We start from the raw sequence: 25297 nt of genomic DNA on the forward strand, positions 1-25297 counted from the left end.
CTTCGGAGAAGGCATGAATATTTATAAATGTGCATGTGTCTGTGCGACACGGGGGCACTCCTAATATACTGCTAGCCGAAAGTCCTCTAGAAAAACTCGAGGTAGGGGAAGAGTTGTAGGAGACCCTCGGAATATGTCCTCCAGGGATTTTTTCTTCAGCATTTGAAGTGGAACTGAGCATAAAATCGGAATGTCACCTGTATGGAGCTCAAATCTTTGACCAAGGACAGACGCAGTTTTGTACACCTTGCCCCGATAATTATTTCTGGGCTTGCCTGATTACGTCAGATAGGCGAGGCTAGTAATAGCAACACCAACAACATCATATAAACATAGAGCTCTGTTTCTATCAGTTTAACTATTCTGGTTAATTCTCTAATATTATTGGTTTATTCTTTAACAAGGTTCCTGGTTATCATTACATACTTACAAGTATCTGGTTACATTACAAGTTGCTGGAATCAGTAAATTGTTGATTAAAGCATGATGCAGAAAATTTTGTTAGCTAAACTATTTAAGTGCTATTAGAAGTAATTGTCCTTTGACGAATAAGTACAATTAAAATACTTCTGCTTCTGGCAGTAGCAACTCGCATTCCAATCAAAAACAGTTATAAGTGGCTGGCTGTGTAATTCCGCTAACGTAAATAAAGAAAAACTAAACATCTAGTAAGTTTTATTTCCTTTTAATGACTGTTCAAATTGGGAACATAAAATAACTTATTTATAACTAATAAAATAACAGTTTACAGTTGTCGTCATAGATTCTGGACACATAGCTTCTTAAACATAGCTTGTCACAGCGTATTGAACAGTCTAGAGTATTATACGCACGCACACTGGTACTTTTGGACGTAAGGCTAAATATAATCTTTCGTGTGCTGTTTTAGACAATGAGAAATAAAACCTATATGGGCTGTACTTTAGTCAGCTAAGCGAGAGAGTTTAATTTGGGATAACAAAATTCGTATGAATAAAAATGCACCTCCTAAAAATTATGGGTTGATAAAAATTTAAAACTTGAAGTTGCAAATTACCAGCTTAATCAATACGGCATGATTGGAAGTTTTTCAGGTGATAACAGTGGAATATATATAAATAGTTTCAAAATGAATTTATCTGTTTTCTTACATTTTTAACTTTGACAAAAGTTTGATTCTTTGCAAGTGATACTTATTAACCCATGCAATGAAAAATCAGAAAGAAAATTTTTAGTTACGGATACAAATTAAGAACGCTGTAGGATTAACGGGTAGCACAATTGCGAGAGTAGTGGCAAGGTTAAATAGGAAGCTATTTTCTGCTCTTTATTTGCAAAATTTTATTTCTTCCTAGTGTTAGAATGTAGCGCGGATTGCTGCTGTTTTTTTGACCATTTTTATTTTCTTATTCATTCTTCAAAAAAATGGCAAAAGAAGTTGATTTTGGCTTACTGCAGCCCTATTAATAATCACCATTAATAAGTGTATTTACAACAAATTAAATCCAAGTAGATAAAAGTATTTGTTAAGATAAAACACTATAAAACCAGAATTCCGAGAGAAATGTTTCCTTAGAAGTTTCATAAATAAAGTGACTTCTGTCCCTAAAACATTAGAAGAATCAATAAAACCATGCAACGAATCGGTTCGATCGTCGAAAACATATTACGAGACGAAATTACCAATGCTCAATAGTCTTGACTTCTTTGCCACAGATGAATTGTAGTGCTTGTGAAGAAGTTCTGTTTGAAGGCCATTTCTCGATTAACAGACTTTGGCTATTTAGCGAAGTGGTTGCATGTTGGCAATCAAATCTTCTTAATTCTTTGAGTTTGGAATGGACATGTATTCTTACAAGTTCTGATGTCTACTGATATATTTATTATTTAGTACTTTGCAGCAACCATGCAACGAAGTTTTAAATTAAATGTTAACTGTTTGTCTTTTTCATATATAGCAGTGCTGCAACTAAACTCTGGACTTTTTTCCCAAGTGAAGTGAACTGATTCTTTTGAGTTAGTCTTCCTCGTGCCTGTGCTGTTATCGCTGCAGAAAAGCGGCGTGATATGTTTTAGTAGCATGCTCTTTTATTTCGGTATGTAACTGTAAATAAATGTCATTAATTGAATAAGTTTAGCTTGTCAGGACTCGTATTTCTTTTGATTTGCGTTGGAAACATGAATGGTCCTGAATCGGAACAGGGAGCTTACTGAAGCTATGTTCAAGAAGGTGTGAAGTAGACAACACAAGCAGGAAGGGTATACGAAACCCTATATTTTCAATACTTTACAGGTATTTTCGAACTTCGGAATACAGAGACCAACCACTTGTGGTCTAAACGTAAGAATATAAAAACTACTAACTAAAACTCTAACTAAAAGCTAACTTTGAATTGGTATACAAATGCCTAGCACTAAGACTGGCCCTTATTTAAAAAAAGGTACGTATGTAGTACGCCATTCTGCTAAAACTACGATACGTCTACAAATATCAAGAGGGCTAAACCTCTGGCCTTAAAGGCAACCAGCAACAGAGTGAAAACTCGTAAAACTGCGGTGGCAAACGGATTGCTTCCTAAAAACATTTTATCTCTCTCTCTTGGCAAAAAACCACAACTTAAGTATTTGGCGTTAGCAAGACAATTTGCATAAAACAAACTAAATTAACTAATTAACTTAATTAGTAAACTAAAAATACTAATCTAGAAATTAAAAAGTATTTAATTCTGGCCGGAAGTAGAAAATAAGAAGTGATAGTACAGTTTTAAAATAAAATAAACTTTAGTAAAACTTAGAATCCTTACATACTTCCCGCCAGAGTTAATTAGTTTGAAACTGAGGTCTAAAACGACCTTGTTGAAAACTTTTACTCTAGATTCTAAATCTAACGCGAGGCCAATCTTTTACAAAAACTCCTCACTAAAAACTATCTAATCTAGAAATTAAAAAGTCGTTTTTACATGATCAATTCCATGGACAATTACTTTTCATCTGTACTACATCTATAAACAGGAGTTTTTCTTAGTTGAATCTGGTTCCTTCCAGAGATCTGGAAGAAAACTAGTTTAATGAAATGTTAGACAATCAAATGCCAAGTAACATGAATACGTATATTTTTCTTTTAAAACTATTCTTATTTCATTCGTGCCATTTTGCCCACCAGCGGCCGAGCGGTAAAGTCGCTGAACACGGGTAGTTCGGTCCGAGGTTCGAATCCCGCGAACGGGCTGGCTGCATGGGCGTTTTCGTGGTTTTCCCCATGTGTAACGTGTATACGAGCCAGTTTCCCTTAGAAAGTCCTCCACGAAGGCATCCTTCCCCTTAGGCAGATAGCCCTAGTGTGCTTTGCCATAATTAAATACACCACCACACCATTCATGCCATTATTTAATTATCTCCCCATGCTCTCTGACATGTGTTGTAAAGAGAAACACCAAGCACGTGCGTGTCTATGTACAAGTGTTCAACACTACCACCTGCAATCAAAACACTAACGTGTTAAAATTCAACGTAACAGGACCTCAGAATACACCTTATATTCATCTCTGAACCCTGAGGTACTATTCTCAAAAGTGGCTAACTCTGAAGTGTAGCGTCAGAGAACCTAACTACATTCATTCAACCTTTAGCACATGTTCACAACAGTTTGCTCTTTTTACAGTCATACCAATAAGTAAAAATTTTGGCATTACTATAACATTTTCACTTTTAATATATCACAGTACTTCTTAACTTTTAAGATAACAGTTCACATTGTACATAAAGACATATTAACATGCCGTTAATTTTACGCATTTTAAAACATACATTAGTAGTACAATGTTTGTTAACTTCTATTTCTTTCCAAGCAAGTGCTAATTCTTTTACATTGAAATACTACATTTCAAAAGTCCTTTAGACTAAAACTTCTTTTCTTGACAGAATCTTTTAAATAAATTTTATACAATAATTTTATAATTTTCTTAAGGTACCTTTCTCAAAGATTACCAATGCTTTTACAATATTCAAGTATTTGCACATTCCTATTCTACAATAATTTTAGTTTTACTCGCAAGTAATTGAAAAACATAAGACCAAAATAGGTAAAACTCATTTCTCGCCTTTTTGGCGATAAAGGTAGGCCGCACATGAGGTAAAACTTCTTCAATTCTGCCACTTGCAGTAAGAACGAAAAATTAACTTAAAGTTTCAAAGTAACATAAAGTTTTACTTATCTTTGTGATATTCCGACATCCGTTTTGCCGCCTATTCCTGGAAAATGGCGAAGAATACCGTCTGGTTTATCCTCCGTCTTGTGCGGGTTCGCCCTTCAGTTCCTTCTTCCGTGAGATTTCTTTTTTTTTCCAGTTTGATGACCCTTGAAGAACTTCTTTTTAACATCTGATTGTACTTCCGGCCGTTTGATGGCAGCTGTTCTTGGCGGAATCGGGACAACTCTCTCCCGTTGTTGCCTGGATCTCGTTGCTGGCTGTTCAACCATTTGTTGCTTCCTTGCATCTGTAGCTGATTTTCCTTCGTCAATTCGTCGACATTTGCTGCGTAAACTCCTATCCGATGGGTACATCTTTCGTTTTGGAGCCGTGTTATGGTTGCTGCCATTTCTCCTGGCTCTCTTTGCATTAGTAGAACTTTTCCCTTCTTCATTCTGGGGGTGGTCGTGCCCTTTTTTTTCTGGTCGGTGGAACGGCTTCTTTTTCTTGTTACCTTCAGTTTTCAAACGGAAAACTTTCTTTTCATATCCACCTGTCTACTCATAGCTTGCCCTTGTGATTGTCGTTGTGCCACCTCTGGAGATTGTGCTGCCGTGCCGGATCCTGCAAAAGATCTTGAAATATTTGCATTTTATTACGATTATAGAAGGGTTTAATCTGGTCAATGTTTGCGGTTCAGGTTTCACCATTCTTGGCTTTTAACACCACTAGAGCCTGGGTTACTTTCTCTATGACATATGGTCCTTCAAATCGTGGATAGAACTTTGGAATTTTATCTCCTGGTGCTGAAGAAAGTGAATGCTTAGTTTTTAACACTTCATTCTCTACTTTATAAGTTATTTTCCATCGTTTCATGTCATAATACAGTTTCCGTTTTCTTTGTGCTATTTCAGTGTTCTTCTTTGCTTCTTTAATTAATTTTTCTATATCGCCCATTTGAAATTTAGGGGCTCTTTGTTGAACATAAAATAATTTATCTAACGGCGTTATAATCTTTCTGTCTAAAAATAACTCGGCAGGACTTTTGCCCGTCGTGTCATGTTTAGCGGTCCTAAGGGCGAAAGCTAATTCATTGACTAAAACTACGATACGTCTACAAATATCAAGAGGGCTAAACTTCTGGCCTTAAAGGCAACCAGCAACAGAGTGAAAACTTGTAAAACTACAGTGGCAAACGGCTTGCTTCCTAAAAACTCCTTCTCTCTCTCTTGGCAAAAAGCCACAACTTAAGCACTTGGCGTTAGCAAGACAATTTGCATAAACAAATTAAAGCATTTAATTCTGGCAGGAAGTAGAAAATAAGAAGTGATAGTAGAGTTTTAAAATAAAATAAACGTTAGTAAAACTTAGGATCCTTACAAGCTTATTTGTGAATATGCAGAACCAACCTGCCGTAACTTATTATATTATTACTGGAATCCAAATGAACTAAATATGACTCTTCATTTTCATGTTGGTCAAAGCATCGACACTGATAAATGAAACATAATAATTGTAAGGGAACTGTCTTAATTTATATCTTTTAGGCAATGGATTAATTTAATAAGTAATACAAAACCAGCCAAATTTCAAAATTAGGCGAAAATCATAAATTATACCTAAATTCATTTAGATGAATTTCAGGTAATAATTGTAATAGCTAAAATCTTTATTTCTGAAACAAAACTCGGGAATATTAAACTCAATAATTACTACTTGTTAATGACTAAGTTCAGCGTAAGTTAGAACTCAGTGGATTCTAACTCTTTTTTTCCATCGTATCTCCTTTAATAAAGTTTTATAATTATGGAATACACCTGATCTCTCTCATTATAATCCATCTCACCTCTTCCTGTATTTTCTCAGCATATGTTATTATTATATTATTTTATTGCGATGAAGAAGATCACAATAAAATACAGTATGCTTGAGTTATATAAGTAATGCTTTCGGTAAATAATCATTCCGTAACTTGAATTTTACGCAAAACGAATTTATGAATTCTGAAGTGTAACTTCGTAAAAAACGACAATAATTAATAATGTTAAAATTGTGATATATATATATATATATATGTGTGTGTGTGTGTGTATTTAAAATTTATAAAATAAAACTTTAATTTGCGATAGTTATTTAAATTCTCTCTATTTTATTTCGGTAGCTCCTTTTTCTGCTCTATAAAAATAATGACTGATCAAAATAAATCTCTCTAAACTGCATCGTGTTAAAATTTATTCATCTCATATGATTCTTATATGAGGCTCAGGCATTTATAAACACTTAAGATTATGATGCAAGTACTCCCATAAAAGCTTTAGACAGAAATACGTTTAGGAAATTATTAATTAACAAGTCAAAATAAAGGTGAAACAAAACTAAATCTCTCTAAATGCAGTTTTTTCTTGACACTAATAACAAAATTTTAGATTTTTGAGAGGTGTTTAAATGGAAACAATTCTTAGCTCCCTTTAAGTAAATTTTTAATTTTTTTTGAATCCTAATTATCATATGTAAACATTAATTTCTTACAGAAAATTTCAGTAAAATATCATTTCTGACAGAATAAAAGTTTTATAAGAATATTATGTATGTTTATATAATAAAATTTCTTTTTACATTTATAATGCACAAATTTTTCATTTTGGTATTCAAGATAATTTCTTTTCTTTCAGTATATTAAATTTATGAATTAATGAAAACTTGATAACTGCTACGAAGACCATGCAAGACGTTCATATGTGAGTTTTTCTGCTTTCATAAAAATCTGTCTTGATATCATCAGTTTAAAACAGAGATCATGAAGTATGCAGTAACTGAAAGATTCTTTAAGAAAACTCTCTTTTGGGGATTGTTATATATATCATCAAAAGATGGAGCCACCGTTAAATTTTTGTGATTGAAGCGTTGCTAGGTTACGGAAGAAGACGGAGGAGGCAGATTCCTTCCTTGCTGCAGCCTTCAGGTGCCACATTCAGGATGCAGCCTCCTGTGCAATCGAATCAAGCTGCATCTGGCATCGACACGTGGGCCTTTCTAAACGTCAAATCTTATATTTGTCACCGAAGAGGAAACGATGTATGCTTTCACTTCCTGTTCTTCAGCAAAATACGATAAATTAAAATTTATCCTAACTAGTTTAAGAGCTTGTATTTGGACATCTTGTGACAGAGAGAAGGTAAAATAATTACTCTTTCTCGATTCTAATGTAACCTAGAGATACTGGACACTGATATTTGGGATGACAAGTTATGCTTCTCGCTGATATTTGGATGGAGTGGTTAACATATAAACAAGGTGATAATCTACATGCTTTAAATTTATTTCTGGACTTTAAAATTTAGGAAAAGATAAAACAACTGATTAATTCTTGTTGATAATAAATTAACCAATGATGTTCTCTTTATAACATTATTAAAAGATTTCGAAATTTTCATATTGTTGGTGTCTGAAGCTCTGGCTTAAGACTATTGCATAAGGAAATACTGAAATTGTGAATTCCAGTTATTGTAATTATCATAAATGTACTAATGAGTGTTATTAGATAAATAACGATTTGACAGCTGGCGAGATTTGATAAGATTGATTTAGGGCTGAAGTTTAGAAATAACTGCGAACATTCATTCAATTCTAAGAGATTTTGAGAATTTTTTAATATTGCCTTCTTGTCGATTTATTTAAATTACCCTTTTGCGAGAGACTATCGCGAAAGTTGTTTCAAAACACAGCATGGAATCATAAGATCCACTTTAATCATTATAAAAATTATTATTTATACTGAAATATAAATAATATATCGAAAAGAGAAAACATGAATATATTTCACTTTTGTTTAGGTACGAGAGAGTAGCTGTTACATATAAGAAGATAAAGTATCTCCCAAGATCCTATCTTGACAGTTTTAAATTTACAGCTCTGATAACCTAGATATAATTTTGCTTTTCCTGATGTTGTCTGTCAAGGTTAAGACACAGCTACCTGTGTAACGTTCGTTTGGGAATTAAGAAAGTAAACTCAGATTATTTAAGCATTACTCACGCCTTTAATTGGTTATGATTGTTTTAACTGGTGAATGATAAAATACTAACGTGAAAGACTAACTAACTCCATGAAGGTTCACTTTCAACAAACCAACTGTGCACTTAAACTAACAAAAATCATAACTGGATTCTCATGCGAAGCGTGTGCACATAAATGCTTTGGTTTGTTCACAGTAAACATCCTGAACAGTCTTGCACTGCTAATCAGGAAAGGAAATTCGTCATAGTGAAGCCAAGATCAATTTCGGGAGTAGTTTAGGAATCATGTTCTGGTTATTCAAGCGGAAGAAAGTTGCTGACAAGAAGGCTATTACACCCTGTGTTTGTGATAACGGTAAGTTCCTAATTTTGTTTCGTATTTTAATTAAGAATAAAATAATTAAAAGATTTACAAAAAGGTGGAAAATGAGAAATATAAAAGAGAATTTTATTAGTTAATTTCATATAATAGAAAAATTACCTCTAATTTAATATTATGTGGAAATATATAGAAAAGTAACATTTTTCTGTACTCACCCGATGAAAGGAGAAATTATAGTTAAGGAGTCATTTAAAAAAATGAAAATAATTCTCGCAAAATAATTATTCTAATTCAATGTATTAAATTTGGCATTAAAATTAGAGTAGGGATTCTCAACACTTTTTGCCCCCTGCACCCTGTCCTCATTGCTAGAAGATCATCCCCCTCTCCTTCCCAATATTCGAAAAATAAATGTATACATTTATCAAGATTTAGATGATTTTTAACACGTTTTTATAAATTAAACAACAAAAAGTGTAGAAAATGTTTTAAGCACCAAAACTTTAATGAAAGCAGTTTCCTATGTTCCTAAACTAAAACTAAATAATTTACAGCTAAATAAATCCTGATCGCATTCCCAATGAAACTATGAAATTCCTTCTCATGGGAAAATTCACCCGTCCCTCAGGTTGACAATCCCTGAACTAGAGCCATAACTATGTCCTGGTTAACTGATATTTTATTCCTCCAAATTTTGTTGCTTGTCCTATTTCATATACAGAATTCAGATCAAATATAAAATTAATGAAGTATAATATATAAAAACTATTCTTTATAATAATTAACAAAATGACAAAGTATTAAATGGCATTCCGTTGTTTAAAATGATAACACTGCATACCGTAATTTCATTATTAATTTCTCAAATGAAATCTTAAGTTTTAAATTAAGCGAAACTGACTTTTCATAGGTTTTTTATTCTACAGGAGAATGCTTATATAGTAATATGCCAATTTTTGGATTAAGGCATATATAATCTTGAGTTTTCTCCTATTCTATAGCATTATTTCTGTAATATTTCATAGCAACACGTCAAAGTTTCTTTTTATGCTTTTTTACTTACATGTTATAGAACATAAAAATATAGAAATTCTGGAAAATTTAATTTAAATAGAGATAATAACAGTGAAAGAAGAACTATAAAAAGTATAATAAAAGATTTAAAAAATGAAAAAGAAAGAAATATAAACAGAGAAAATATTTGTACAATATCAGTTTTTCTAAACTAAGCTAAAGTATATATATATATTAAAAGTTTCTAAATTAAAGTATATAATACTTAATTTAATTATGATTTATATACAATTTTAACAATCAGGAAATTTAGATAATAGAATCGTTTTATTTCTATGGGTCAAATAATTGTTTATTATAATATTAATCAGTTTTGTTTTTAATCTGTTTTAGTTACAAAACTTTATACAGTTAAAAAGATTCAGATATATTTTATGAGTTAAACGAAATGCAAAACTTATTTATTTTGATAAAAATATTCAGTTTTACTATTTATAAAACTATTCACTTTTACTATTGTGAAACTATTTATATTTCTTTAAACGCATGAAAAATAAAATAAAAAAGTAATTGGTTTATTTACATAAGTCGCAACTCTAAGCGTATGCCTATTTTTGATTTAGTCTGTATTTAGAAAGAACGCATTTGCTATGGATATGCAACGATTCACGGAATAAGCAAAGAACAGTAGGCTTATATAATATCGGTTGTAATTGTGTTAATATATGTAAGCTATATAATAGGCATATATTATGTAAGTAAGTAGGCCATATATATATATATATATATATATTAATACGTATATTGGTATTTTATCTTTTTATGTTGCCTAAATCAACAAAATATTAAAACCACGTAATCAAATAAAACGCAAGCTTAAATATAAATATATGTTCTCGAAAGGATTACTGTATTACTCAATTAACTGCAGTTCAGACAGTTAGATCTTTTGCTGTGTTAGAATGAAAAGGCTTGGAAACTGAATTTTCCGTTTTATTAACATATTAAATAGCGTAAAATTAAAGATTATTGAAAAATGTATGGGAATAAGCATTTATTTTGCAAAATGGAACTGCTAAATAAATTTACATTAGTGATATAACATCATAACACGTAATTAAAATCATTAAACCCCTCCGAATAGGACATTCTTGCAAAGAATAGAATATATATAAGTATATCAGTATTTTTCGGGCTTCATTTGTATAAATCAAGATTCAACATTAAATAATAGAAAAAAAATATGTAAGATTTTTTTAATATTCCTATTGAGATAAATTAACACTACTTTTAAATTCATTTGTTAACTAAATTATTTTCAGTCATTCCTTTATTATAAAAGAATTGTTCAATAGAATGAGTCAGTTTCTATTGGTAGTACCATATGCTGGGAAACCTATCAATAAATAAACATAATCTCCACTAAAAGAGAGTAGAGGCTTTTAGCTTCAATTTAATTTTGTATGTGATAGCATTTTCCATATAAAAGCATTTTTTAACTATCAAATTTTACGCCCTTGGCTTTAAGCTACCTGACAAATACTTCATACTAGAAGAACCCGTTACCGTAAAGTCTTCAATAATTTACAGCTTGAAAACTGAATGTAATCCCCCTAAAGGACACTGTTTACATATAGAAGAACAAAAATGTCTTTGATATTCCAAAGTAAATTATTTATGGACAACTGTCATTGAACATATCATAACTTTTTTTATATTCGTTTTATTTTCTGATTTAGAAGAATGTGTATTTGAACGCTATGAAAAAGTATTTATAAACGCGGTTTTTTAAAAATAAGCTTTTAAATCAGAGCAAAATATGCTTCGTCTACTTGACAAAAAAATCATTTTAAATCTTTAGACCAGTGTACGTTATTCAAACTACTGTATAAAATATTTGTGATTGTTTGATGCTTCTTATGTTTAAGCCTTTAAAATGGAAAAGTCTTGTCAGGATCTTGATGGACGCTCGGCGACAAATGCACAAAATTCTTTTGGAGATAATTTATTTTAATATTGTGTACCAAAACGTTATTACTTGAAATGCATACATATTTACAACTGACACTCTTTATAACGACACTTCATTATAGCGACCATTAGATACAATGTTCATTTCCTTCGAGACCTAAGGAATCGTTGCAATGAGGTCAACCATATTGTTCTAATATCAGTAATCTGAAAATTCTAAACCTTTTAAACTCATTATAAGAACCGCTTGTAATAGTGACCGTTCCATTTCAACTAGTCACTGTCTGAGGAGAGTTTATTAAACTCAATTTGATTATAGAGACTCTCATTACAAAATCTTTGTTCTTTCTTTGTGATGAAGTCGTTATGGTGAATCTGTATTGATTAAGTTTTCGCAATCTGAAAATCCGAACTTTTTGAAATCGTCATCTCGCGCAAGCGAAAAGTTTTAACATGTGACTCGCCTATGAAAGATTACATTTCTGTATTTGTGGTACTTTATAAACACGTTTTTACGTTTTAATATCAATATGGTAATCAGTTTAAAAATATGTATCATGTAAAGTCAGACTCAGAGGAAGGAAGATATTTCCTGTTAACTATACATGAAAGATGAGGCAACTTCTAAATTTTAAATCCTAAACAGCGACTCTAAATTTTAGATACAAAAGAAATTATACAATGACCTGTTTGAAATTGGTTCAAATCCTGCTCTTTCCTGGTTAGTTATACTGATTATACTGGTTAATTTTGTTATCCTCAGCCACCAGTGGATTGCAACTACGGTGAATAATTAAAGATGTATCTTATAGAAAATTGTATTTTGTATTCGAAACGAATTCTTTATTTTATTTGGAATAAAGCGAAACCAATCTTAGATTCTCTCAATTCATTTTCATTTTAACATTCCTAATATGTGTGATATATTTTAATTTATTTAAACTTTAAAAGGGAATGTTTAGAAAGTACTTCTATTATGTATTATCCTTATGTTGCTGTTGTTGACAGGAAAACTTTTATTATTTAATGCTAAGAAAGCATTTTATTAACTTCAATTTTCACTTTTATATGAAAAAAATGCCTTTTGATTCGTTAGTGAAATAATATGATTTTAATTCAATATATTTTTAATTTAAGCTTAAAGAAACCTTCTAATTTGCATCGTGTTTCAACAGCATTTATATATAACAATAATTATCATCATTAATGCATGCCATAAATTCTGTCTCATTTTTTTTATATATTTCTATGGATCAATATAATCCCAGTGTTTTTCGAGCGCAGTTTGGGAAAAATTTTATTAATTTGAATTATTGACTGTAGTAAATATTTTCCCACTGCAGATTTTGTCGATGTTTATTATTTATAATTTAAAAAGAACCTAACGTTTAATGAACCTCTTCTAATGCATTCAAATTTACTTTCATATTACATGGCTAAAACATACTAAATAGCAACATTTCTCTGAGAAAATAAAAGTCATATACTAAAAGTATCAAAGGGGAAAATATATTAGAGAACAAAATTTAATATTAGATTACACTCGATATTTGCTACATACCGACTACGGGAGTTTGTCGTATTATTTCTAACCAACAGAATTTTACGGAATGAAATCATTTTTTCTTTGGTATGGATGAAGAATGGATTTAATAATTCTGCGTACGGTAAAAAATTGTATATAAGAAAAGGACTAGAATAAATCTCTCTGTCACGAAAATCAGACGTTCTAAAACACTTTAGGAACTGGATAAAAATGCATCTTCGTAAAAATGCTTAATTTTCTATAGCAGAGAATGTAACCAGAAATAACTGAATTCATGAGGGCATTTATGCTAATGCTTTCTATAATTAGCATAGACTAAAGAATAATCTAATAATCTATGTTAATTGGTGGAACATCAAAATCTGTTCTTTTCAGAGTTTTCTCTAAGTAGTCAGGCAAAAATTGACAGCATGATATAGTATATAAATTCTAGAGACGAAGATTAAATTTCAAATAAATTATATCAAAATGGTGAGTTGCATCTTTATATGGTTAAAGAAAGCAGTTTATCAGTAATTCTAAAATAAGAAAAATTTTACAATAAGATTTTAAACTTACATACATTTTTGAATTATATTATTTTTTGATATACTTTACTGCATTGCAATTCGAATGGTGGAATTTTTGTACAGTTTTGTGCATAAAAAAAGCATTCTCGTCATAACCAAAATCTTTTTATCACACCCAGTCTTTTGCATTAATCTTCAATTTAATTTAATTTTTCTAAGTGCGCTTAATTTAGTAAATTGAAATAAGAGTAGAGGTTAAAAGAATAAAACTAATTTTGTTGATTAAAGAGGCTAAATATTTCATGCAATCTTCTTAGAGCAGTTATATTATGATAAAAAAAATCTCGGAACTAAGTATGTCCTTTCAGCCAAAAGTGTTTCAAAGTGTTATGACGTTATTATTAAGTAAATTCTAATTATTGTTTCCTAACGTGGAATATTTTTTAAGATTTCTGATATAGTTTTCGGGGAAAATCGACGTTTGCCAAGCAATCAGAAACCAGATTTTTCCTTGAAAAATCGTGTAAATAAAAATAATTTAAAACTCCCAGGTGAAATTATAATAGACTGTGTTTCTTTTTCACAGTTTTAAGTACCTAGGCACAGGGAATGTGACAAATGTTAAAGAACTACCGTGAACGATTTGGTTCATAAACAAATTTAGATTTCTAACGAGAAATTTTGTTTAGCCCACCATTCGTGCAAAACAAAGACCACCAATGGCCGAGGGATAAAGTCGCTGAATACTGGTCGTTTAGTTTGGGGTTCAATGCAAGCGAACGGGTTGGCTGCACGGGCGTGTGAATGAACATGTATACAAGATAATTTCACTTAAAAAGTCCTTCACGAAGCACCTCCATTTTCTTAGTATATAGGAATCGTTAAGTTCTTAGTATATAGGAATCGTTAAGTTCTTAGTATATAGGAATCGTTAAGTTCTTAGTATATAGGAATCGTATCGATAGTTAAAAAATCTGATGTGTGCACCCCATGACTTCCTCGTTGGAATATTAAATTATACCCATTTTTCTTGCACTTCATTTAAACTTACTGGATTGAATTAAATCTACTTGGTCAATAGTGCATAAACCACAACAGAATAAATGCACTGGTCAATAGTGCATAAACCACAACAGAATAAATGCACTCTTTAAAATTCACTATATTTGTTTACCATAGCGACACTCTGGCCCTAGGTTCACTTAACATTACACATTCATTTTAGGTTACATTTAGTTCCTTTTTTAGCTCAGAATGTACAAAATTTATATCTTCTTAAGAATTATCTAATCGTTGCTATATATTCTATTCAAATACTATATTAAATCTAAAACGATGTATAAAAGAAATTAAGCAAAGAACAACAACAACAAAAGAAGCAGTTTTTCACAGACGATTCAGCATTTCTAATTCAATTAATTCAGTTCTCACTTCGCCACAAGGCAAAAATACATTAAAAATCAAGATGTCTGTATTGAAAATTATGAAGTAAATCTTAAACACTTATTTCCTCGAATAAATTCCAGAATGGATTAAACATGATTTAATTCGCAATAATAAAGGAAGGCGTTATTTTTGTTATTGCGAGCTTACTTTCTCTAGATTGGCAACAAATCTATTATTCTGCTGTTTCAAATGTAAACAAGCAATGGCCATTATCGAAAAAGTATTAGGCTTAACAACTTTTAAATTGTTGATAATTCTAAAAATATTGCAGACTGATTTACCAAAGGCTTAAAAACCTTAATCCGGAAGATAAGAACAACGTAATTCAATCATTTTTAAAGCAAAAAATGCACAATTTACAAACATATAAGAATAAAGAAACTGAGTTCATTGAGCCGAGTAACAGAGTGGATATATATCAACAATATATATATGTATACTTTTGGTGAGGAGGACTGCAACCAAATTACGAGTGCACATCTACATGTTATAGCAGTCCGATATACAAAATTTCAACGTTCTGAGGCTACTCGTTTTTGAGTTATGCGAGATACATACGTACGTACGTACGCACAGACGCCACGAAGCATTCTCTTCATTATTCATTTTAAATTAGTTTTACAATTTTTTTGGGGGAAAAGAGTTCTTTATCCTGTCCTTACGCACAGATGTTACGCAAAAACATCGTTAAATTGCATTCGATAGCGTTGAAACTATGATTGAAAATTGCGTTGAAATATGATGCCTGAAACTTTTTGCGATTACAATACTTCCTTTTTACTTCGTACAAGGAAGTATTAAACGAAAGTAAACCAATCGTGCGAAATGAAGGATGCAGTTATAAAGTTTGTCAGGACTGTTGTTCCTTCTGGTTGCCTTTGGAAATATTTACTAATCCTGAATGGGAGCATCGAGCTTACTCAGGGAGTGTGTAGGACAAACACCATCATCAAAAAGATTTACCCTTTATTTTTCACAGCGTACAGCGCTCCTGCACTTCGGGATACAGAGACCAGCACTTATGGTCTACAACGTAGAAAATAAAAAGTAAACTAACTTAACTAAAGAAGAACTAAGGTGCTTTACAGAGACTAGTAACGCAAAGATTGGCCGTTTGACACTATGCATCTTGTGAGCGAAATGCAAAACTACAATACGTCTTCCGATATCAGCAGTAACTAAGTTTTCGCCTTAAAGGTAGACATGAACTGACTGAAAAGTACGCGCGTGTTAGGCAGCAAGAAGTCTCTCTCTTTTCTTGGCTAAGAGCCACATCTTAATTACCTATACCGTTTGCATCCTCGTTAGCCTAAACAATACTACTCGCGCTTATTCTGGTCGGAAATGAAAAATAAGAGAGTATAACAAAGTTTTAAAATAAAATAAACGTTAGTAAAAATTAAACTCCTTACAAGCTTTATGATGAAAGCCAGCTATGGCAGGAATATTTCTGGCATTTGTGCCTTAGCGAAAATATAAAACTTATTGAAATTAAGTAATAAATTTATCAAATGCATATCTTGTTAATGCATACCTGTCATATTCCAAATAAAGAATAAAATGAAGATTTAAATTTTACAGTTGTCTAATCTTTGCAGTTAACTAGCTGAAGTTATTTTCTAAGCAATGACTACCTTTTGACACTTTTACAGGCTTAAATGCATATTAAATACTTCTCTGTGGTAATTTTATAAAAACTTTTGTATTCAAAATTTTATGCTCTGAGCTCCTTTATGTTCAAAACATTTTAATATTATAGATGTTTTAAACTAAGCTGCTTCCTTTTCAAAATTAACAATGGGAATTTTAAATATAATATATGACCTATTTATTATGGAGTTAACATAGCTGAAAATTAAATTCACGTTTCGCAAGCAATTTTTATCTCATAGTGTAACTAATTCAAAAGAAATAACAAACATTGTTTTAAGTACTGAAACCGGATACAATAGTTTAATGTATTTTAAGTACTTATTCTGAGGCATGAATAAGTTTATGTATGTCCTACCGTTAGTGTGAAAATTAAATAAAGAATGAAATTTCAATTTTAATCTTCACATTATAAATAACGGGATTACTTTACAGGAGACAGTACTAAAAACAAATCCGCATTCATTGGCGTAAAACTGCCATGAGTGAAAACACTTGCAATAAAAAGAAAATTATTTCTCTATTTATTTAGTAGTTTAAAAATATCTGAATGCGAATGACAAAGATATTTTTTCAAATAATTTTTAAATTATGAGAATATTCTATCAGTATGTTAATGAGTTACTTTATGACAGTTTTCAAGTGAGATTCTTGAGTACGAAATTTTTCTCACATTAAACATTACTCATTAAATTATTTTCTAAAGAAAAGTTAATGAAAGAACTAAATTAAAAATTTGAATAAATCTAAAAATTAGTAAGTTCTTTATTGTTTGAAATATACAGTATCATCATTACCAGTTCTTTCAAAATGCAGAAATTTAATATCAATAATGTGCCACAACAATAATTTTACTTACTCATGTTATATACATTATTCAGAATGCTTTGCAAATACAAGATTTACCTGTATATGTATTTATCCTAACAATTACTTTCGTATGAATTAAGAGTTGAATGTTATACCTAAAACCAAATTAATATACGCAATTTATTATAGCCGTTTGAATAAATATCAGTGCATGTTATCAATCGATTTTTCCTTGTGTGCCTTCCGAAAGGAAAGTTAGCTCATTATCCTGATTCGACAGCAAATGCTAAATCCATATGTTTTTGCTGTGGCTGTAATCGCAAAGGAAAATTGATCTCATTAATTTTGCTCTTTAACAATAAAATTCCATTGCACAGGACGTATAATTGCGTAGACTTTTAAAAATATCGTCTGCAGATTTCACAAAGAAAAATGTCATTAGTTTATAACATAGCATAATTCGTGGGAATGTAACCCTAAACATCAGAGTACAAACAATGTCTTCTAGCAACATTCAGATCTATTTGAAAACGCTTTACAGTATCTTAAAGGGACCATCACAGGATGTAGCAGTGATCTAGATTGTTTTTATGTTGCTAAGTCATTTGCTGAGGCTTACGTTACAAAAGATAATACTTCAATTAACCCATAAAAAGTATGAAGGCATCACATTAGGTGAAAAGGGCTATTTGGAGACTTAAGTATACAAACATTCTCGATCCTTATAAACTGAAAGAAAATGGTGGCCACATTGGCCAAAAGCATGAATTCCTGCTCTTTTAAGTTAAGTGTTTTGACATTTATTACAGCTTTGGACATTTTATGTATCATTTAACGTGATCAAATTTTTAATCTAGAGTTTCTGTTTTTAATTTTCAGAACTTTAATATTAAAAAATATTTTTTCCTTTTTAGTAGAATTTAATTCAACAGTTCACTTTTAGAAGTTTAAATTCGCGTTATTACTTTCTACCGACATATTATACTATTTTTAAATTTCATTGGCACCAGTAAAGGTTTTGGCGTCCCTTAGTAGCAGTAATCTATTTAAAAATTTCAAAGCCTAGCATTTTTAGCATTCAACATGCATGTTTTTCACCGAATTACCAGCTATTTTACTTTTAGAAAATAGAGATATTTTAAACTAATATTTTAGTACTTATTTTTGGGCTGTTGTACACTGGTATATAGATTTTAACGTAATTAATTATTTTCATCTAGAGTGTTAAATTTCTGAACTTAAATGCATTAAACATGCTTTTACGTTTTTATTCGCTTTTTGATATTTTTAGAGTTGTAAATTCGCTTTGGGATATATACTTAACTCTGTGGGAATGAGATTAAAAATACTTTATGCATCCTTTTAATGATTTTTTTAATATTATAAATGGTGTGTTTAGTTCTCTTAAGTCGTCAAGAAGGATAAAATGCATTTTCAGAATTCATTAATTATTCGGATTTAATTTTTAAGCTGATTACCTTCAACGAATTTTTCTTTAAATTAATAATAATTAAATGTAGATGGTAATAAAATATTTTATATTAAAAGAATTTTTGATTATTTTATTCTTAAATTTAAATATTTTAAAATTTAGTAATCTTTATTTTGTTTACTTTTAATTATTGTTTTAATTTCTCTTTTATTTGCTAAATATTTTAATAGTTTTAATAGATCTTTCCAAATACATTTTATACTTTCTCGGATAGAATAACTTTTTAAAAACTAAATATATATATATAGATAGATAGACAGATATGGATATAGATATAGATATACTGATGCCAACTTCCTTACCCAACTCAGAAGTCTTTACTCGACTTTTATTTCGAACCCTTTGGTCGTAGACATATATTTCCAATTACAGAAGTATTTTAATTGACAAAACTATTCATGTTTTGGCAATGCCAAACTAAAAAGAAATTAATTTAGGCAAATACCGAAATCTAATTCTTAATACGGTCCCCCGGTTCCCATGCTTGTATTTGAGAACGTTTCGTACTCGTTATGAAAAAAATAAAAATATAAGAAATTTGCCTCCCTTACAGTAAATTTGACTAGTATATTTGTAGAGAAATTAGGTTGTTTGGAAAAGTCAGAGAGATGAAAAATCGGCAAACGCCGGAAATCGAACCTCGGATCTCTGGAATACGCGCCCAGCATGCAGACCACCACACCATGAAGGCATGCCAAGAAGGCGGAAGAAATACCTCATATATTTAACTTTAAAATATGCAGTTTTTGATGTAATTTTCAACTTGAGTTGAGGGATCTGTTAATGAAATTATAATAATTCAAAGAAATAAGTTTAAGTGAAGCAAAAAATATGTATAATATATTAGGCGTACAAGGAAACCATGTGGTAAAATCACAGATCATCAACAAATTTTTTTGTCTTTGCTTTAACATACCATATTTTGCTTAAAATTTCACATCTGTAAAAAGCTGAATGGCTGGTAATATACAGCGCTTCTCATAAGTGAATCGGTTAAGTTACTTGCGTTATGAGATTACTTCACATTATACTTTGGAGATCATTATTCCATTTAAAAATACGATTAATTGTTATCGCATACGATGCATTCTATCTGAGGGTAAATACAGTTTGGGAAAATGCCTTTTTCATTAGCCCTTGAACCATTATTTTGCCGTTATATTCGTAGAGATGAAATTTTAATTCTTAAGAGAAAATCATAAAGTTAGCTCTCTTTTAGAGACCAACTGGTATATTAGTTTGCTTGCTTAATTCTGTTGTCCCTTGGTCTTGAAATCATATATTATGTTTAACAGTTCGCGAGTGGTGTTTCTTATTTCTTAATTTGAACATAACCACTTCCAGCATAATTAATTTTTCAGTGTTCAAATCATCCAGAAATCACATGTCAGTAAATCTTTGCTGTACTCAGGATATATAAATGCTGACAGAATTAATATAAGGCAGTGCTAAAACCCACAACAGTTATACGCAACCAGGCATCGTGATCGAGCACTACTTCTTGAATATTTCTTTTTTTAATTCCACATGGCTTTTGGACACATGATTTTCAAAACATACAATAATCACTATACATTCTCTACTTATGAATATGAAATGTTGACGTACCTAATCGTAGAGGATAATCTATCAGAACATTATTTGTAGATAATCTGCGTGTTACTACCTCGAAATGCCTACATTTTAACATACTGAAGAATGACTAATTGATTTATTGTCATACCCATGTAAGGTAAGAAACATCGAAGATAAAGTTCTCACTTGTGCTATCTCTTGTAATTTCCTTTTTGATTCAGTTTTTCTATATCCTCGCATATCTATAAAAATATAATCATAATAAATTATTCTGCAATGACTTACTTCAAAATTAATTTTAGTTATATGATTTTATGTAATGCTGGTTATTTGCTTACTTACTTAACGGGAAACGTGAAACTAAATACAATTACTAAACAAAAATTAGTTTTAAATAGTCAATAGAAATAAAGCATAACCATAACACGCTGTTATTAATCCAGTATCATTATCGTAATCTTGCTCTATTTTCACCATCTCTGTGCTATTAAGATGTTAACCATCGCCTTTCCTCTACAGAAAATTTCATTGTAACGAATATGGGAAAAGTAAGCAAATATATGTGGTTTAAATATGTATATTTAATTCATATCATAACAAAGAAATGTTCAAACAGAGCAAAGAACAAGAACAAAGAAATGTTCCAATGTGTATGGCTGCTTCCTTAGAGTGATAGTCAGCTTTCCTCATTATTCAAGTTTAAGATACTCATTGCCTTGTCTCGGTATTGCCGTCAAGTTCAGCATAGTCTTTGCCATTTAACACGTTCTTTCAATCTATGCCCGTACGTGCATACGCATATCTTTCTTATTCCGTACAAGAAAATATGCTTGGTACTTTCCCTTAGTTTGTGACTGTGTACTGAAAGCCGTGAACTCTACAACTGCAGGTCCAAACCAATACATGGTCCAAACCAATGATGTCTTCTCAAACTCGAGTACCGAGTTATCAAGTTCAATATCAGGAAAGACGAACAGAAAGAAATCTTAAAACTTTTATGCCAACTCTTGTGTAAAATAGAAGGACAAGTATTTTTACCTCATGATTATTAGTTACGATAATCCTGGAAGGTATTAAGTCAAATATAGATCACAATCGGTATTCTTATGGTCGTCGGATTCATGATAAAGGGATTTCTGATAAATAGGTACTTCATAAAACCTGCTCTTAGCAGACGTTAACAATCATTACCTTCTGTTTATTTCTGATATACCACAGAGATGGGAAATGATTAAATTAGAAGTTCTAACATGCGTTACCTTGTCTGTTTCAATGACTAAAAAATAATTGCCCTTTTACAAATTACTGCATGTTACGTGCGTCAAGGAAATATATAGATAAAGCTGTTTAAAAAAGTGAGAAGCACTCATCTTTAAGCATAACCCTGGTAAAATTGCATAGTGGTATCTGCAGCCCTTTTCTCTTGCCCATGCTGATTATTGTAATTGTGGTAATGAAACTGAAGCAGGTATATGAACGAAGGTATATGAAGCAGGTATAATGAAACTGAAGCAGGTATATGAACAGGTATGTAAACAGAGGAGTCGTCGGGGAATGTTGCAATTACTTTTACTCCATTTCATCGCTCTAGGACATTATGAAATTGGATCATGCAGCAATATTTCTTGTGTTACGAAATTTCTATTGCATGCAGAGACATATCCAGTTGAATCATTTGTCATATTTAGTGAAGCAGTTTCTTCCCAGAACTGCATATAGTTATGCTAAGATCGTTAAGGCAAACAAATTGTGTTTTGCATGATGAGGTAGATGCCATTTTAATTGGAAAAGTGCAACTCTTTAGATTTATTCTTAATTTTCCTAAATTAAACGTGTAAATTTTCTCTCAAGAACACTTAAAAATAGACTACTTAAAGTGGATTAGTCAAATTTCATACGGAGGTGAGAAAAGTAGTCGATCCTCACTTCAACGAAGTGTTAATTACATCATTTTTGCTTCCTTTCATGAATAATTACGAAGTTCACATTTTTCTTAATACATAAAGTTTTTACTTTTAATACTTTCGTGTTTTGCCCTTTCTGAATTTTCTGATTGAAGTCTCTCATTACGGAAAGAATGCAAATATAGCTAGAATAAAATAGTGTAACGTGTTTTTTTATTTTAGGTAGAACATTATGATAGGACTTAGCTAACATTATCATGAATTTGTACATGCGATGCTGTGCTATTTAAATTGCAATGCTCTTATGTCTAGGAACAGAATATATTGGTAGAAAGGGCAAGATAGCTCAGGAGTTTGGAAATATTATGTTAAATTGACTTTTATATATAGCTAGACAAGAGCAAAATGAACATTCGTTTTGTTAAAGTATTATAATTTCTACTTCTTTTTGCTTCATAGTGTAATTAACACAATAAACTTTGCTTTGTTTGTTTTGTGTTTAGAGATATATATTATGGTATGATTTCAGTCAATGCTATTTTCTGCTCAGTATTTGGCTGAAATAATTCCTCTAAACATGTTACATTAGTGCCCTAATTGATCTGGTTAAGTGAAGACAGCATTTTTATAACATTTTCTTTATACAGTAATTAATTAACACAAAATTATTACAGAATAAGTATATCGTTTCAGTAGTTTATAAAAAACGAAGAGAAAGATATAGCAATGGAACTTGTAAATGTATGTGCATGTAGATATGAAGTTTCCTTCTGTATTCCATGTTGTAATGTGCGTGGTGATCGTATATAACATGATTCAGTAAACAAAATGGTCATTCTACAATGGAGAAACTTTTCAAGCTCATTTAGGTATAACTGTAAATTTAATGGAATGAATTTTAGCTACTTTTGAAAAGGTTTTCGCGAAGTTGCAGAATCTGAAATTCAGGTAATTTTCTCTTGGTTAATTTCCTTGGTCTTTGTTGAAAGACATTTATATCATGTGCAAATGTCCAAGATCTCCTAATTCTGGACCGATTCTAATCGCAAGACTTTAATTTTATATAAACAGACCATATTTTTAAATTCATTCTACCAGTGATAGATAGATATTCTGTCTTGAGGTACTTTTATGAGGGTTCATCGAAATTTATATTAAGCCACTATATCGGATTTTGATTTCTTGAATTAAAATTTGTGAAACGCCTTCAGCCTTGCAGATGCAGTCACTTTGTACACCGAACTATGCAAACGCAGCATACACTGATCTCTTTCTACACAAGAATACCGAGAAGAAATTTACAGTATTTAGTCCTTCAAATTTCATTGATCTCTCATTCATGCAGCTAATTTTTTAGCAACTGAAACTGTGTACCTTTGTAATAACCATTGTATTTATTTAATTAAAAACAATGAAACTTATTTTTTAATTTAAACTTTAATAATAATAATAACGATTAATGTTATTTCTTTTATTCATAGACTTGAGAATTTTTACTTCAAACAAGCGATGCAAAAGTTTGAAGAATGTAAAAATATAAAACAGTTTTATTGGTGCAATATTATTTAAGACGACAAAATGACATAATCATCTAAAAGAAATTTTTAGTTTTATGTTAATGGTGTTTTCTTAAACAAATGAGTTATTCTGAGATCTTTAATTACATTAATATACTGTATTTAGTTCACTACAGCAACGTAAGCAAAAAAATTTGTAACTACGTTGGTATAGATTGCAGCAACTCGCACGAGCCTAAGAAAAAAGGTGCATTTGTAGATGACTTTTTAATGTAAACTGGCTTGTATTCACACTGTACACAGTGAAAAAAAAAGGAAATGGGAATGCAGTCACTAAGCTAGCCTATACCTGAACCCAGGTAGAGATATCTTTATCCAGCTGTTTTATCTACTAGACCGCTGAAGAACATTTAAAATTTCATTCTAATATTTAAATAAGTTTAAACGTTAATACTTTGTTCATTAATTGAAGTAAAACTTTATGCTGGATACCCTTTCAAATTAGTAACAATACTAAATATTGGGTGCTGCTGATGAGTTTGAAAACATTCATGAAATTTATCATTCATGACATTTCGGACTTATTTAGACTTGTCTAGTCAGTTAATGAAAGCATCCAGCTTCAAAAATTGATGAGGTAAACCAGCTTTAGAAAGCTAAAATAACGAAGGACAGATAAGTGCTTAAAAGCAGGAATATCGGTATAGAATTGTTAATGAAGTCAATTAAACTTTCATTAATTTAACATCGGTGTTTCAAACTTATCCCGATAAGAAATTAAAACACCTAGTAACAAATTAAATGACACGTGTTTATCTAACACAATATAATGAATGGTAAATTAGAACTTAATATAAATTAAAGATTAAAAGCTTTGTCTTTAATTTACGATGTATGTTTACAATAGCGGTGTTTACTAGTAAGGTAAATGATTAATAGTACTTCAACAATTTTCCGAAGTGTTGCCAAATGTATTCATATTTGCTAAATAAATCGTCCATGTAAAAGAGAATTTAATTTTAGTCATTAATTAAATTTATAATGTCAATTGTCTTAACAAATATGTCCTAAATATTATTCAATATTAAAATGTTCTTTATGTTTTCAAATTACATTTTCGTAACATTTTTTATTTTGTTCATTAATTATCCTTATTAGTTCAAGAAAACGGTAATTTAAAATTTTCCATTGGGATCCCAAAACCACATATCACTCTATATCAAATATTTGGTCACCAGAAATTAAAATCTTTAAAGTTTCAGGTTAACTCTTTAGGATAGTTATGGTTTTGATTAATTATTCGCGTAACCTATAGTTTTAAATTTATCGTACGCGGCATGAATATAAAGGATAAAC

The 25297-nt window shown here is 30.7% G+C and overlaps 1 protein-coding gene across 1 annotated transcript in view; it reads left to right on the forward strand.

Annotated features, from left to right (window-relative positions):
- The first annotated feature begins 6869 nt into the window (after positions 1-6869).
- Positions 6870-25297, forward strand: part of LOC118186123 (uncharacterized) — a 688593-nt gene continuing 670165 nt past the window's right edge. Inside the window, exon 1 of the mRNA XM_085824162.1 lies at positions 6870-8540. Coding sequence (XP_085680288.1) covers positions 8471-8540 — 70 coding nt within the window. The 5' untranslated portion in view covers positions 6870-8470. The remainder of the gene's footprint in view (positions 8541-25297) is intronic.

The sequence above is a fragment of the Stegodyphus dumicola genome, chromosome 9, assembly GCF_044657685.1.
Source record: "Stegodyphus dumicola isolate Sdum_Otavi_A_Nest chromosome 9, ASM4465768v1".
Lineage (NCBI taxonomy): Eukaryota > Metazoa > Arthropoda > Arachnida > Araneae > Eresidae > Stegodyphus > Stegodyphus dumicola.